Raw genomic sequence first — 17,465 nt, forward strand, 5'->3', positions numbered from 1 at the left:
TTGTCGTTGTCGGATAAAATCTGACTGAGTGTATACGGCTCAGTCAGATGATTAAAAATGCTAGAACGGATATTGCTAAAATCTGGACAGTCGATTAAAAGGTGTCTAATTGATATAATTGTGCCACAAGACGCACACATAGGAGGGTCATCAGCCCTCAGCAGAAAAGAATGTGTCAAATGACTATGTCCTATGCGGGTCCGGGCAAGAACAACTTCCTCCTTACGATTCCTGCGCAGACAAGACTGCCACGGTTCAATAACAGGCTTTATACGATGTAATTTATTCGCAGTCTGTCTATCCCACGAATCCTGCCATTGGGAATGTACCTTTTGATGTACTGTTTGCCTGTAGTCTGTATAGGGGACTAACAGGCAACGGTTATTATTGGGAATTGCTGATTTGGCTGCGGCGTCAGCCAAATCATTTCCCCTAATCCCAATGTGGCTGGGAATCCAGCAGAAGCGGATGTCATATTCGCGTTCATGGAGAACGTGAATCTTCTGCTGAATGCTAGACAGAACTGGATGAGGATTATACCTCACAGATATTAAAGCCTGTAACATGCTAAGAGAGTCGGAATATAAAATGAACCGTTGGTATTGGCATTTACTAATATGATCCAAGGCTAACTCTACAGCGTGCAGCTCTGCAGTAAATATGCTGCAATCAGAGGGAATCTGCTCTGATATAGTGCTGTCTGTGAAGACAGCAGCAGATCCCACATATGATTCCGACTTCGAACCGTCTGTGTAGACTGGCGCGAAGTCGGAATATTCAGTTCGGTGAGCTGAATGAAGCTGCAGGTAGACACATGATGGCGTGTCCAACTTTCCCCAGTTTCTAAGCGACAAGTCGCATGCCGGGACACGAGCATGCCAGGGTGGAAAGGGTTGCTTTGATGTTTGGGCAACCTTGTCTACCTTGATATTAAGTTCTTTGAGTAGCTCTTGGAAACGAATACCAAAAGGACGATTGGCAGTCTTACGGGTATTGTATAAATTTTCCCATCGTGGCTCAAAAACGAAGGGCCACGTAGGATGGTCTGGCAGGGATTTCAATTTTAAAGCATACTTTACAGACAACTGCTTACGTCGAAGTGATAACGGTGGTTCGTTTGCTTCGACGTATAAGCTCTGGACAGGAGATGTGCGATATGCTCCAGTAGCAATACGTAGGGCCTGATGATGGACGGGGTCCAGCCATCGCAGGACACTGTCTCTGGCGGAGGAATATACATGGGACCCATAATCTAGTTTGGATCGCACAAGTGCACGGTAGAGCCGAAGAAGGATACATCTGTCTGCTCCCCAAGATGTAGAGGAGAGCGAGCGAAGCATATTAAGGCCTCTTGTGCACTTTGTGCGGAGCTGACGAATATGATCTAAAAACGTCAGTTTTTTATCGAATATGAGTCCCAAGAATTTTATGTTCGCTGCTACTGGAATGGCATTTTGTCCGAGCCTTAGTTCAGGTTCAGGATGAAGATTACGCTTGCGACAAAAGTGTACGCAAACGGTCTTCTCCGGCGAGAACCTGAAGCCATTAGCAAGTGCCCAGGAATTCAGACTATCAATGGCTTTCTGCAGTTGTCTTTCAATAACCCTCATGTTGCACGACTGGCAAAAAATGCTAAAGTCATCAACATAGAGGGCACTGTTTACAGTCGGAGGAAGTTGTTCTGTGATGGAATTTATTTTTATGGCAAAAAGCGTGACACTTAATACTGACCCTTGTGGTACTCCCTCCTCTTGGCTAAAGGAGCGAGAGAGTGAGGATCCCACACGAACTTGGAACGATCGATTGGCTAAAAAGTTTTGAATAAAAAAAGGCAGATGCCCTCTTAGGCCAAGGCTATGTAAGTCTTTTAAAATGCCAAATCTCCAAGTTGTGTCATACGCTTTTTCCATGTCAAAGAACACCGACACCAAGTGTTCCCGTTTTAGGAATGCATCCCGGATAGATGCTTCCATTCTAATAAGATGGTCCAAAGTGGACCGGTTCCGTCGGAAGCCGCACTGGATGTTGGAGAGAAGGTCATTTGATTCTAAATACCATAGTAAACGAGAATTGACCATTCTCTCCAGGATTTTGCACAAACAGCTAGTCAGAGCAATAGGACGATAATTGGTGGTGACTTTTGGATCCTTTCCTGGCTTAGGAAAGGCAAGAACGATTGCCTTTCGCCAGGAGTCCGGAAACTGCCCTTCAGTAAAAATTCTGTTATACAGAAGGAGCAGACAATCCATAGATTTTGGTGAAAGATGTTTAATCATTTCATAATGGATGCCATCTGGTCCAACGGCACTTGCTTTGGAAAGAGCGAGGGCTCTTTTCAATTCCACAATAGTGAAATCCCCGTTGTAGGGATAAATGCCCTTAGTTTTAAAGTTAAGTGCCTGTTTTTCTATTTTATATTTCAGGACCAGGAACTCTGGGGAATACGAAGATGTTGCAGAGATCTTAGAGAATGTTTCCCCAAGAGCATTGGCTATTGCAGTTGGATCTGCAATAGCGCATCCATTATAATCTAGGATTGCAGAAGGGTGGGAGGTATATTTTCCCTTCATTTTCCGGATTTTATCCCAGACTACCTTAGAGTTGGTAGACTGGTTAATAGATGATGTAAAACGGATCCAAGATTCCTTTTGGCTCTGACGACGGATGTAGCGTGCTTTAGCTCGTGCACGTTTGAAGGCTATAAGGTTGTTCGTGGTAGGATATCGGCGAAATATCCCCCACGCTTTGTTTTGAGCCTTTTTTGCTGCTGTGCATTGTGAATTCCACCAAGGTTTGGGAAATGGTGGAAACCGGGCTGATGTTTTTGGGACAGCATTAGCAGCTGCTTGGACGATGATTTCTGTGATGAACTTTACTGCGTCATTGATCGGCTCTTGACTGACTGTGCTAAGATCGAAATTTGCCTGTTGTTGGAAGGCAGTCCAGTCAGCCTGATCAATCTTCCACCGTGGTAACCTAAAAGGAAGACATGGTCTCCCACTGTGTAACAAGGTTATCACAGGGAAGTGATCGCTTCCGTATGGATTCTCCTCCACTTCCCAGGTGAGTGAAGGGAGTAGAGAAGGGGAGCAGATAGATAGATCAATGGCAGAAAAGGTACGGGTAGGCATGTGGAAGAAGGTGTTATTTCCAGTATTTAGAAGGGAAAGGTCATTGTCATTGAGCATACGCTCAATGACTCGTCCCCTTCCGTTGACGTTAGCACTACCCCACAGGGTGTTATGTCCGTTAAAATCCCCGAGAAGTAAGAAAGGGGGAGGCAGCTGCGTTAGAAGATCATCAAGGTCTGCTTGGGAGATGTCAGTCCCAGGTGGCAAATAGACAGAGCACACAGTTAATAAAAATCCCACCGTAAGGCGAATTGCAACAGCCTCTATGCTAGTTGTAATTAGTAAGGACTGCACTGGGGTCTGGTTACCCCCATGTACAGAGCCATCCGCAATTCTATCCTTACGAAAAATTGTGGTGTTATGCATCGTGGGATCGTCACTTGCCTTTAGATATGTCTCCTGCAAGCAAAAGCAAACTGGCTCGTGCTTTTGCAGGAGGGCCTTGATGTCATCTATATTTCGCCGGAATCCACGACAATTCCATTGTAGGAATTTAGCCATTATTTTGGCTTGGTGGGTCCGTCAGGCGGCTTCCGAGGTGCTGAGGGCTTACTTTTATCAGTCTTGGATTTATCTTTTTTGGGGAAGAATGGACGCTGTCCCGTGTCCATTTCCTCCTCCGCAAAGAGTTCCAAGACGGACTCTTCGGGTACCTCCTTCTGCTCGACATCCATCTTTTCTTGGGTACTAGGGGGTACTTCCCCTTTTTTATTCTTTTCTTTAATAGTTAACTTTGGAACTTGTGGAGCATTAGGAGGTACCGATATAGGAGTGGCAGCTGATTGGTCCTTTTGTGCAGGTTTTTGGGATGTTAAGAGATACCGCGCGATGGGAGTGAAAGACTCCTTTGGAGGAATGGTCATGTCCGTCTGAGTTCCAACGGAACATCTCCCTGCTACCTTCTGGGCGTAGGTAGGTCTGTTGATATTCAGGGGTTTGACCGATTTCCTTGCCTCCTGGTATGATATGTTAAGCTCTGCCTTCAGCCGTTGAATCTCTTTTTCTTCTTTCCACCTCTGGCATGCTCGTGAGTAGGCCGGGTGTTCGCCCTCACAGTTAATACAGGTGGGTTTTGCGGCTGAACATGCTGTTGTTTCGTGGTCCTTTGCACCGCATCGAGCGCATGCAAGGACTCCACGGCAGGCCATTTGGGAATGTCCATACTTTTGGCATTTAAAACACCGTAAAGGATTTGGTATGTATGGACGCACTGAACAGTTGATATATCCAGCTTTAATCTCCTCAGGAGGTTTAGGAGTGTTAAAAGTCAGGATAACGCTCCTGGTTTTAACAATTTTTCCATCCCTTCGCGCAGTGATTCTCTTGACGGCAATGACTCCCTGTGGTTTTAATTCGGAGCAGATTTCCTCCTCGTATACGTCGAGAAGGTCCCACTCCGAAATGACACCTCTAGATGAATTGAGTGTTCTGTGTGGTGTCACTGTTATAGGGATTCCTCCGATTGATGTTGTTCGGAGTAGATGTTCTGATTGCCTGTCAGTTTTGGTTTCAATTAAGAGGTCTCCAGAACGGAGCCTCTTAACTGATTTGGGGGAACCTGCTATCCCATCTAACCCTTTTTGAATGAAAAAGGGCGACATTTTACCAATCGGTTTTTCACCAGTTGAGTGCATAATTAGGAACCTGGGTACAGGCCCTGATGTTACTTCTGTTCGCTGCCTCTTTGTACTAATAGTACTATCTGGATCTTCATCTATGTTTGCAGATAGGGACCGGGTTGGGGCCCCTGAAGAAGTTAGTTTATCAGGATTCATGAGTTTTTTTAAGTGGTTCAGTGCCCGGGCTCCCCACCCACCACGGAGCCCAAAGGGACGCCCACTACCCGGCATGCAATAAATGCGCTCGGGAGTGGGACGCCAGGGCTACCCAGACACCATACCCGCACCGCCGCCAGCCTGAATCCTGTCCCTCGGACCATGAGGGTAGGGGCATGGCTTTGACACGGTTGACCCTCGCAGGCGAACCTACTAGCCGATTGATCCTAGCCGGGCCTTCCAGGACCACCCGTCTTGTCGAAGCAGGGGCCAAAGTGGTGTATTGAAGCTGGGCCCCTCAACCACCAGGATCCCCCTTTCCGAATTTCCACGGGTCGCAGCGCACGGCAAACACGCCGGATTCCATTGATGTAAGCCCGGAACCTAGGCTGTGGGCGTTGGATCCCAGTGATGCTAGTCTGGAAGTCCAGCAGCGTCACTGGGAGGTCCCCTCACCACGTACAGGTGCCCACGTCGAGGGGCTCAAAGAGGTAACTACCATTAGGGGTAAAGGGATGGGTTATTGCTTTCGTAAAGGCGACTACGATGGACTGATACAGTATTTAAATTCTATACAGTGGCACCAACTGATGATGTTACCAACAGCAAATTCAAAATGGGAAGCATTCAAAGAACTTATCTTGGAAGCTACTAGGCTTTACATACCAACTAAGAAATATTGTTCAAGGTTTAGGCCTAGGTGGATGTCAAATGAACTAATGAGACATATGGCAGAGAAGAAAAATGCATGGGATACATACAAATTAACACGTGACACAGAAGCCTATGATAGATACAAGTTGATCTGTAACCAAGTCACAAAGGAGGTTAGGCAGGCGAAGGCAGATAACGAGAAATCTTTGGCAAGGGATGCAAAGAAAGACAGCAAAGAGTTCTTTACTTATGTAAACTCTAGAAGGAAGGAGATGAATCAGATTGGTCCACTTGATATCGATGGGTCAACTGTTGATGATCCTGCGCAGGTAGCTAACAAACCAAATGAATATTTTGCATCGACATTCACACATGAGGAGTTATTCAGAGAGGGGAATGCCAGAGGTGTATTCAACTCTGGCAGTAAGCTAGAGAATCTTGTAATAACTGAGAGTAAAATGGAGGAGAAATTGTTGAAGATAAATACAAGAAAGGCACCCGGGGTGGATGGGAGCTATCAAGTTATATTAAAGGAGGCAGCAAAGAAAGTAAGCAAACCCTTAGCCATAATTATGAGAGCTTACTTGGACCAGGGGAAGTACCCATGGACTGGAGATGTGCAAATGTGACCCCAATTCACAGAGGAGGATCAAAGGGCGACACAAGTAATTATAGACCTGTTAGTTTAACTTCTGTTCCCGGAAAATTAATGGAGGCACTGGTTAAAGAAGCACCGCAGGATCATCTAGACAAGACTTCAGTTATAGCTCAGACACAGCATGGTTTTGTTAAGGGGAAGTCTTGTCTGACCAATTTGATTGGATAATATGATGCAGTCACAAAAGAACTGGATGCAGGGAATAACTTTGATATTATATACTTGGATCTTAGAAAGGCTTTTGATACTATTGCACATGGAAGACTGCTGCACAAATGGGAGCAGTGTGGCATTGGAGGCAAATTGCTGCTATGGATAAAGGGGTGGTTGAGGGGGAGAAGACAGATAGTGGTAATCAATGGACACTGCTCATCGTGGATTAATGTTATTAGTGGAGTCTCTCAGGGTTCAGTATTGGGTGCATTATTGTTTTGTGTATTTATAAATGATATTGATGCTGGTTTGTTTGTTTGTTTGTTATTTGGTTTTTAGGAGCATTAGCAACTAAGGCCATATTGCTCCGGGATATGCGGTGGTCATTTCCTGACCTTTCCGCATCCTCCGTATTTGGTGGTGACGGGCTCGAACCCCGGTCTAATCAAGAAGCGTGTGCTACGCACTGCTGCTCCTTCCCACCTGGCTACGGAGGCGGCCATTGATGCTGGTATATCAAGCTTAATGTCCAAGTTTGCAGACGATATGAAGGTTGGCATGGTTGTCAAGGACACTACTGACACTATGCTACTGCAACAGGATCTGGAAAGGTTGAGCAGATGGGCTCAGAGGTGGCAAATGAAGTTTAACATTGACAAATGTAGAGTACTACATATGGGAAACAGCAATCCCAGAGCAACGTATCAACTCTGTGGTTCTACACTGACAGTAGTAGAGCATGAAAGGGACCTGGGGGTGGTTATGCAGGCAGATGAAGTTTTCTTAGCAGTGCAGACAGGCTGCAAGAGTGGCTCATGGTGTATTGTCGATGATATATAGGAATTTTTCTAGCAAGGATAAGGAGGTGATTATTCCCTTGTATAAGGCAATGGTCAGGCCACACCTAGAGTAGTGTATACAGGTCTGGAGGCTTCATTTCAGGAAGGGTGTAAAGCTGCTGGAACGAATACAGAGAAGGGCAAAAAGATTAGTGAATGGAACAAAGGGGTGCTCTTATGAAGAAAGGCTTAAGTTTTGCAAATTACAGTGTCTGGGGACTAGGCACCAGCAAGGTGATCTGATAGAGGTGTATAAAGCCTTGAATGGTTTGAGCATGCTCAATGCTGATGGGAATCTTCCTCTTGCTCAGAATAATCACCTGAGAATGCATAAATTCAAATTGAGGAAAGACAGATGTAGGATAGACGTGAGGAAATTTGCCTTTAGCCAGCGGGTGGTTGGTTGGTGGAACAGACTTCCATCTCTTGTCGTGGAAGTTGATAGGCTAAATAAGCTCAAGGCTCAGCTGGACAGGTATTTCGAACGAACAGAGGGGTGAAGTGGAAGTGGTTATTTTTTATTTATATATTTATTTTTTATTTTTTTTTTTTGGCTGATGCTGCATAAGCTTGCTTTCTTGCATCAAATGCAAGAAACTAATGCTAATGCTATAGCATTTTTCACTTAGAATGACTTCATAAATAATTCATGAAGTCATAACACAGTTATACATGCATGGTTCAACACAGTTTAGTGTATATTATATGCTATGTGTTGAATAAGAAAGAATATTTTGAACACATTTAAAAAGTGCACAAAGCCAAAGTATGCTTAGCCATTTCATCTCCAGCTTTTCCTTTTGAAGGTTGTGAAATTCGTAAAATAAGATCCAATACAATGGACTAAAAGAATACAAATTATGTAAAGCTTGATTTTGTCTACTAGAGCTTCATCTCATCAGGAACACCTAAGCCCCAGGGAATGAAAAAACTAAAGGGAAGGGTATTATTTCAACAACTCCTAAACCACAGTTTGGTGAATTTCTGACCACAATACATTAATAATGCTGAATAGAATTTCTTCTTTTTTTTAATCTTTTTTCCTGCAAAAAAGTTCCTTTCCAATACCAAACTCCAACTACATTTCAAACTGACCTTTTTACCGACTATTGAAAATCACACTTATGTTGCTATAGCATTTTTCACTTAGAATGACCTTATAAATAATTCATGAAGTCATAATATAGTTATACATGCGTGGTTCAACACAGTTTAGTGTATATTATATGCTATGTGTTGAATAAGAAAGAATATTTTGAACGCATTTAAAAAGTGCACAAAGTCAAAGTATGCTTAGCCATTTCATCTCTGCAGCTTTTCCTCTTGAAGGTTGTGAAATTTGTAAAATAAGATACAATACAATGGACTAAAAGAATACAAATTATGTAAAGCTTGATTTTGTCTACTAGAGCTTCATCTCATTAGGAACACCTAAGCCCCAGGGAATGAAAAAACTAAAGGGAAGGGCATTATTTCAACAACTCCTAAACCACAGGACTATGTTGACAATCTGTGCCACTAAGCCATGACAACTTCAAAAGCTAAATACTATCAAGTTACCAAAGAAAGAAAGGTTTAGCTAACAACAGAGGTGACCTCTTGATTTAGTGGTTAGCTCACAAAGCTTCTCTCTTTCTTTGGTTCTTCACTTCTTAATTTCTTATGTAATCTGCAGTTGAAGCTGTAATAGCATGGGTGGGATTTAGAAGTCACTGAAATGCCATGTTCTTTATGAGCACTCTAGCAGACAAATTCCTACTTTATATAATCCCTATTCTTTTTAGTCTATTTTATTGGATCTTACTTTATAAATTTCACACCCTACATAAAACAAACACACGCAAATGTAATTACTGAATATATCACCTATCACATACACATTTTATATATTACTGCCTTCATTTCATTATAAATAGTTTTACTTTACACCCATGTCTGCAGTAGTAATGAACAGTGCTCATCAAATACAGTATTTTCTATTTTTATATGATATCATTAATTTTTAATTTAGCAGAAACTTCACTTTCTGCACGTTACAATTTATTGGAGTCTCAGATTCCAATAAAAGAGAGTATGGGATTATTTTCATTAATTAGCAAAAATTAACAATAGCTAGGGGTAGTGCCAGGTAAGGGTTGAAGGAGGCTAAAGTCCCCCATGATCAAAATTATGTGGATTTTTTAATGCAACATAATGATTTTCTAGAACAGGGGTGGTGAACCTTTTTAGGGGTGCATGCCAAAATTGGCTAAATATTTTAAAAAATTACTCTTGCGTGCCCCTCAGAAGGTGATATTCAAGACATTTAATCACACAAATTTGTCACAATTTTGACAGTACATCTCACCACTCCAACTTAAAACAAACCACTGCATGAATACAGCTATTTACTGAATGGTGTGATGTCACACATGCCTGACAGAGAGAGAGAGAGAATGGGCATGTGCAGGTCACGACTCAAGGTGGATTCCCGGAGTGATGTTGTTTCGAAGTTTGAAATATTTTTAGAATGCTACGAATTCCGCGTGCCCAAAAAAATTTATATGCATGCCACTTTGGGGATATGTTTTCCACCCCTGTTCTAGAACATAGCTTTAGCCTGCACCCTTTAAAAAATCCTGGGACTGCCCCTAACTCCAACAACTTCCTAAAAGATAAATTAACCAATGATTTAATTTCATGCAAAACAATGTCAGAACTATTAAATAACTATGATAAGATGATAAGGGCAATTCAGTAACCTTCACAGATAAAAATTTTACATATTGTATTTGGGAAGGAAGCAGGGGGAGGAGGAGTTAAGGATTTATCTCAAAAAATAATAAAAACATGAAAAACCCAAAAGGAAGGAAAAAAAATAATATACCTGCCATTGTGGAAATACCAAGTGTAACACCAATTGTTGTATCAATATAATCTCCCTAGAAAGAAACAAAGAAAAAAACAAGTACTTTATAGTTGCATAATAGTCAATGAAAAACAGGGAAAATTCAAATAATACAAAGCTAATTAAAAAGAACTCTGGTATTTCAATGAAATTTAAGGCATACAGTGATGTGGTTTAATATAAAATGTCATATTGTGTCAATGCATTATGCTTGCGTGTTGATGGGTAAATTGTCATGTTGCAGATTGAAAAACCGAGATAAACTCTTGGAGAAAAAAAAAAAAAAAGCTTACACTGTCCACCTGAAATCAGCTAAGTAGAGCTCTAATTGAGGATCTCTTTAAAAACTCTTTTTCAGACAGAATTCGAACCAAACTTCCTTAAAGTGGTGTAACCCACTATACTGCCAAGGACAATTTAATTAATTTTTTTTTAGACTGAAAATAAGTTATTTCTCTTATAATACAGAATATATATAGGACAACAAAATTAAGAAATAAATAAACAAATAAATAAATAAAATAAAATTTGTATTTATTTATTATTTCATTTATTTTATGTAAACCACAAACGCGAGAGGTATTAGAACCTATAGTACTTAGTACTGTGCTTGGGTTGGAGGTTGAGAAGACGAAAGAAGATATTTGTTGACATTGGACCATTCGGTGAAACACCTTCTTGTGTTTCACCGAACCTTTCCATTGAATTAGTCCATAAATGGGTAACATGTCAACAAATGTCAACTATTTAAAGTCTTATTCTATGTCATTCATGGTGAATCCATTCAGGAGTATGCATACATACTCCTGCATGGATTAATCACAAATGATATTTCTATGGAATGCAAAAATATATTTTTATAGTATGCACACATATTTATCTTTCAATGTAATTTCAATTATGCTTCCCTTTATTTGAATAGTATGTCTGTATAAAACACTGTTATTAAATATTTCAATAAGTGATGTGATTTCTTATCTGCATTTCTAAGTAATAACAAGCTAGTGCTCAATAGATGGTACCACAAAATAACTTTGAAAATCAAAGGAGATCACAACTGATTGATGAAACTAAATTTCTCAACTGTCTGATATAGATGTAGAGAATATTACTGAATCAAAAAATAATAAGAACTACAATTTTTTTTTTTTAATTCTCATTTGACTTCTGGCAATAATTTCACTCTGCAGTTGGCCAATCAGGAATAGCAAAATTTATATTTAAAACAATTTATGAAAGGCAATCATTTTTACAAGTTTTCAAAATTCTATAAAGAAACTCACTCCACAGAACCAGTGCACAGCAGGACACTGACTACCCCACATTCATTTTAATTGTCTTTAAATGAGTCCTCATATTAATAACAACACAATTCTTTTCAATTGTCAAAAGTCAGTTTGCACCTTTCGTTTGAAAGTTTGTAAATAGAGAAAGATCTTCAAGATCAACAGATGATCAAACAATATTTGTAGCATGACACAAACAACAGACACCAGAAGGAAGAACTGCATTGGTGTTGTCTAGATAAAGCAGATTCAATGATCTGTCAAATTCAACGGGTTTCAGATTAACCAAAAACTTAGCAACCATGGAAGTCTAAGTCAGCCAACGAAAAAAAAAATGTGGAATCCATTATAAGTACTGTTTATTTATGTTCTCGTAGACATCCCTTGACTTTTTTTTTTTTTTTTTTTGGCTGATGCTATATAAGCTTGCTTTCTTGCTAATGTCTTAGAAAGCTCATACCAATCCTTCAGTTTTACGACTGTACAGATAGATCTAACGTTTCTTCTCCACATAATACACATCTGTGTGCATCCATTATGTTAAAATAAAGAAACATTATCCTGTCTTGCTGACAAGATGATGCTTTGAAATTTATGCAGAACCAATGGAAAAAAGTGTAACTATTGTCTTTTTTTTTCAAAAAAATACTATATATCAAATTTCTTATCAATTCTTCTCACACTGTAGAATACAGTACTTTTATAATGATAAATACAGTAAGTATGGAAATAAATTTACACTCCTGACAGATTTCAGTTTTTCACTTTTTTTTGCAGATAACCTGTGGTTTTGATTTTCTAGGAAAATTACCCCAGGAGTTTAGTAATTCTGGTTTCAACAATTACTAAAAATGACCACTATCTTTCTTTGAAATGTAGTTCCTCATTCACTTGTTGCTAACTGTATGTTGTTATGAACAGCCCACAATACCTAAAGATAGTGTAATGCATAACATCAAGAATTTTGATAACGCTGGCAAAATGGGAAAAAATCTGCATAAAAGGCAATAGGATTTTATACCTACACACACACACACACCTGAAACCAATATGTTCCAGGCACAAACGGCATCATATGCATGAAATTAGCAATGCTGATGAAAATTAGTATTAGTAGCATTAGTGCTGATGATAAAATTGGTAATAGTAGTGGCAAATGATACAAAGAAGGGAACTTACAAAGCATAAGCAAAAAAAAAAAAATTGTGTGCACGCCAGGCACACAAAGCAGAAGTTAAGTGAAGCTTCTTTAGAATCTTTTGAAACATTTATTATTTCAATGTTACAGTGGTTTAATATTTTATAATTGTTTTACAAGTTTATTACAAAGTTTTTACAGATCTCTCCTTTGTACTCAATGGAGGTGGTTTCAGTGGTGGCATTGCACACACACACGTGCTCTATACACTTTACAATGCTCAATATTAGTCTTCAACATGTTGAATTATATATTTTTTTTTTTTCATCAAAATTTTTTATGAAATACAGTACAGAATGACGAAAGATATATTTGGTTTTAAAATTTTTAAAATCTGACTGCTAGAACTGGAGATATAGCGATTTAAAATGCAAACATGACATAACAACAGAACACACACACAATACACACAAACCTACACCAACAAAATTCTGGCCCTTTTACAGTGGTACTATGCTTCATAGAGATACAAAGGGGACATGGACATGTGGATACGTGTTTTTGTACATGGCAGCACCTAGAACATCAGCTCACCTCCGCCTCATATCTCTGTGAAGAATATCACTACAAATGGGCCAGATGACATAGGTTTGTGTGTATTATGGGTGTGTTCTGTTGTTGTGTCTAGCTGCTTGGCTACCCAGAAGCATAAATCACCTGGAGAGATGATTCTGGGTACTCGTCCACGCCACGGGAAGGTGGGCCAGTCCCGTAGTGCTCTTAGAGTCTCAATTCGAGACTCTGACCCACCTGACGTTGCCGAAAGGTGAGCCAGATTCCTTTGGGGGCCCACACCAGAGGAGAAAAAAAATTAAATAATAATAATATGGATTGAAAAGGAAGAAAGAATGAGTTCCGTGGCGTTAAAATATATATAAAATAATAATATTAAACAACAAAAAAATAAATAAATAAATAAAAAGAAATAAACATACATATATATATACACACACACACACACACACACACACACAATAATAAAAAAAAAACAATATGTGGGATAATAAAAAAATGAAAAAAAACATAATAAAATATATAAATAAAATAATAAATAAATAAAATATATAATAATAATACAAAAACAATAAATACATAAAATATATAATAATGACATATAAAAACAATAAAAAATAAAGAAATAAATAAAAAGAAAAAAAGGGAAAAAAAATAAACGTGTGTATGTGTGTGTTTGCGCATATATATAATAAAAAACAATATGTTTGGATAACAGAAGGGACTTCTACAGGGATGTGATACACTTAAATAGAAAGAGTGCAAGAATATTTGCTGATGCTATCGAGGCAGTGTTAGGTGCGTCGGAAAACTGCTAGATTGGGGGGATACAAGGACTAATAGATTAACAGTAGCCACTAGCTGAGGTGAAAGTGATTCTTGCACTGCTTCTATTGGAATGAGCAGAAGCCTGGAAAACAAGATGCAGGATATTTCAGAGACTGCTGGGAGTCACTGCTGTACAGTAAACACATGGGTTGTGTTAAGGTAGCTAAGAAAAAGGACAGGTTCATGTATACTTGCGTGTACCCCCAATGCTAGGAGTTTGGTAAATAAATTTGATGATTTTGAGGTATTGCTCAAAGCATCAAAGGCAGATATTGTTGGGACATTAGAGACGTGGTGTCGCACAGATATAAAGAATGCAGAACTGGAATTTGGGGAGTACAACATCTACAGAAAGGATAGACAGGATAGGAAAGGAGGAGGGGTTATGCTATTAGTTAAGAAACGCATAAAATCCAAGGAAGTGAAGCCAGTCAATATCAATGGACAGTGTAGTGTCGAGTCAGTTTGGTGTAACATAAGCATTGGGAGATCAAAATTAAGAGTAGGAGTGTGCTATAGGCCTAATGACTCTGATGAGTATAATAAGAAACTGTACAGGGGAAATAGAGTGGACCAGTAAATCAGAGAGTCGTATAATGGGGGATTTTAATTTCCCAGATATTGACTGGAATTTGTGAGTTGGTCACTCACACACTAGCAAGGCTTTTGTGGATTTTATTGGATGATTGTTTTCTACATCAGCATGTTCGGGAGGAAAATAGAGGGAGTAATACTCTTGATTTGATTTTTTTTTTTTTTTTTTTATGTGAACTTTAGCTATTTTACCACCAGAATGCGCTCAATGCTAGAACAGGCAATGTCAACTATGGTTTTAGCTACCAGAATGCATTGCATTTGTTTCATGACTGTGGTAGGTTATAATAAGTTGCCATTTTTTTTTTAAAAGTACTCTTTTTTTTCTTTTTTTTTTTTTTTTTTATGGGAACCCCAAACACAAGAGGTGTTAGAACCTATAGTACTTAGTACCGTGCTTGGGTTGGAGGTTGAGAAGACGAAAGAAGATATTTGTCAACATTGGACTTGAACTTCTGTAGATTGTAATTTTCAGAAAGTACGTATGAAGGAAGGTTGTTCCAGAAAACGGCAGCTGAATGAATAAATGAGGAAGATGAAAAGTTGGTTCTGAGGGATTGAAGTTGGACAGTAAATGGATGTTGGCTGGTGGCGGCACGTGTTCGGACTGTTTTGAAAGAGAGAGCGGGAATTATAGAAGCCAATTCAGAAGAACAGTGCCCATGGAAGTATTTGTAGAAGAGGCATGCAGCAGAAACAGTACGTCTATGAGAAAGCAAGTGGAGAGACTCTGTTAGAGATGAATCATTAATTAACCTAACTGCCCTCTTCTGAATGGAATCAAGAAGCCTGAGAAAGGTTTTGGGGACACCACCCCAGATGTGGGAACAATATTCCATGGCAGGGCGGATTTGCGATTTATACAGAGTGAGCAGCTGTTTGGAAGAAAAGTAATGCCAAGAGCGAAAGAGAAAACCAAGTTTTTTAGATGCAGAGGAAGCAATATTTGTAATGTGCTTGTGCCAAGAGAGATTAGAAGTCGGGGTAATCCCTAAAAGAGATATATCATTTTACCTAGAAATCAGAGTGTCACTAAAGAAAAGCATAGGAGCATAAGAATCCTTTTTGCAAGATATAAGACAAGACTGAGTTTTAGAAGGGTTGAAATCAACTAAGTTGTCTTTGCCCCACTGTAGAATTACCTGAACATCGGCATTTAAGGAATTGGTAGCAGATTTTCGAGAAGTTGAAGCTGATTGAACAGGGCAAGGTTTCTCAAAATGGAAAGTGGAATGCAATGTGCTATCATCGGCAAAACTATGGATAGGATTTCCAGTCAATGGAAAAAGGTCATTAATATACAAGAGGAAAAGAGTAGGGGAAAGAACTGAACCTTGGGGGACACCGGCATTAGTGGAAAAGTTAGAAGACAGAAAGCCATCTACCATCACCCTCAGTGAGTGGTCAGAGAGAAAACTGGATAACCAATTACTAAAAACAGTTGGCAAACCATAAGATGGAAGCTTGTTTAGAAGACCTTTATGCCAAACATGATTGAAAGACTCTGAGATGTCAAGAGCAACTACTCACCGAACCTTTCCATTGAATTAGTCCATAAATGGGGTAACATAAGCCAGAACATCACCAGTGGATCGACACTGACGGAATCCATACTGGCGATCGTTGATCAGATGGAAGGTTTCTAGGTAGTTTAAGAGTTGGTGGTTAATTGATTTCTCCATTACTTTAGAAAGAGTAGAAGTAACTGCAATGGGACGATAATTGGATGGGAGGGATTTGTCATCCTTTTTAGGAACTTGCTGGACATGAGCAAATTTCCAAGCAGAAGGAAAAACACCTTTGGAATAAGAAAGTGAAAAAAGGTGGCAAAGAATAGGAGTAAGTTCAGGAGCACAGGTTTTGAGAACAAGTGGAGAAATACCATCAGGACCTGGAGCTTTCTTAGCATCAAGATTCATCAAAATCCTTCTGATATCCTTTTGACGGAAGACCACAGGAGGCATTGAATGGAGTGTGTTGGGAATGGTGGGAGGTGTTTTACCAAGATCATTAATTCTTGAGCTGGAACAAAAACGGGATGCTAGCAGTTCAGCTTTATCCTTGGCTGAAGAGACAACAGAACCATCTGGTTTTGACAGAGGTGGGAGCAGAGATGGGCAAAAGTTGCGGCCAATAGCTTTGGCAAGAGACCAGAATTCTTGGCTGCCATTAGGGCAAGAAGCAAGTTTTCTACTCTTAGCCTGTTCAAAATTGAATTTGACTGATTAATAATTGCTTTATAATTGTTGCAAGCTTTGGTGTAGGCAGAAAATGAAACTGAAGAATTAGAAACAAGCCAATTATGATATGCAACATTCTTCTCTTGAACAGCCTTAGCACATTTATTGGAAAACCAAGGTTTAGATAAAGGACGAGATTTTAAAGTGGCGTGTGGGACAAACGATTCTATTCCTGCAAAAATAATATCACTGACACGATCTGAGCAAACGTTGACATCAGAAGTTTTGAAACAGTAATCCGACCATGGAAAAGAAGAAAAGAAGTCTCGCAGGTCATCGCATTTTGCATTCTTGTAATGCCAAACAACACGAGATTGGGAATAGCCACAAGATAAAGGTTGTGATCACCAAGTTGTGATCTGAAGTGCATAAAGGCCCTCTCACTTCGACCATGTACTTAGAAGGGTTGTTTGTGAGAAAAAGATCGAGCGTATTGGCTGTATGATTAGGATTGTCCGGTATTCTTGTAGGTAAATGAACAATCTGTGCTAGGTCATTAGTAATTGCAAAAGCCTCAGCATCTCGACCTGCTGGGTTGGTGTGACTAGAAAACGGAAGCCAGCTGGAGTTGTGAACATTAAAATCAACAAGGAAAATTACCTCACTGTTAGGAAAGTTGGACTGGAGAAAGTCAAGTTGCAAAGAGAGGAAGTCAAAGAGCTCCAAGTGATTAGTGGCTGAAAAGCTCCAAGTGATTAGTGGAGTTGGG

General features: G+C 39.7%; 1 protein-coding gene across 2 annotated transcripts in view; it reads right to left on the reverse strand.

Moving 5' to 3' along the window:
- Positions 1 to 17,465, reverse strand: part of LOC150085624 (transmembrane protein 65) — a 165,223-nt gene that overhangs the window by 120,488 nt on the left and 27,270 nt on the right. For both annotated transcript variants that reach the window (XR_016546932.1, XM_090373397.1), the window contains exon 3: positions 10,077 to 10,131. Coding sequence is in view for 1 of the 2 variants with exons in the window: in XM_090373397.1 (XP_090229523.1) it covers positions 10,077 to 10,131 (55 nt within the window). In the remaining variant the exon portion in view is untranslated. The remainder of the gene's footprint in view (positions 1 to 10,076; positions 10,132 to 17,465) is intronic.

The sequence above is a fragment of the Mastigoproctus giganteus genome, chromosome 5 (assembly GCF_048544385.1).
Source record: "Mastigoproctus giganteus isolate SK-2022 chromosome 5, ASM4854438v1, whole genome shotgun sequence".
NCBI lineage: Eukaryota > Metazoa > Arthropoda > Arachnida > Uropygi > Thelyphonidae > Mastigoproctus > Mastigoproctus giganteus.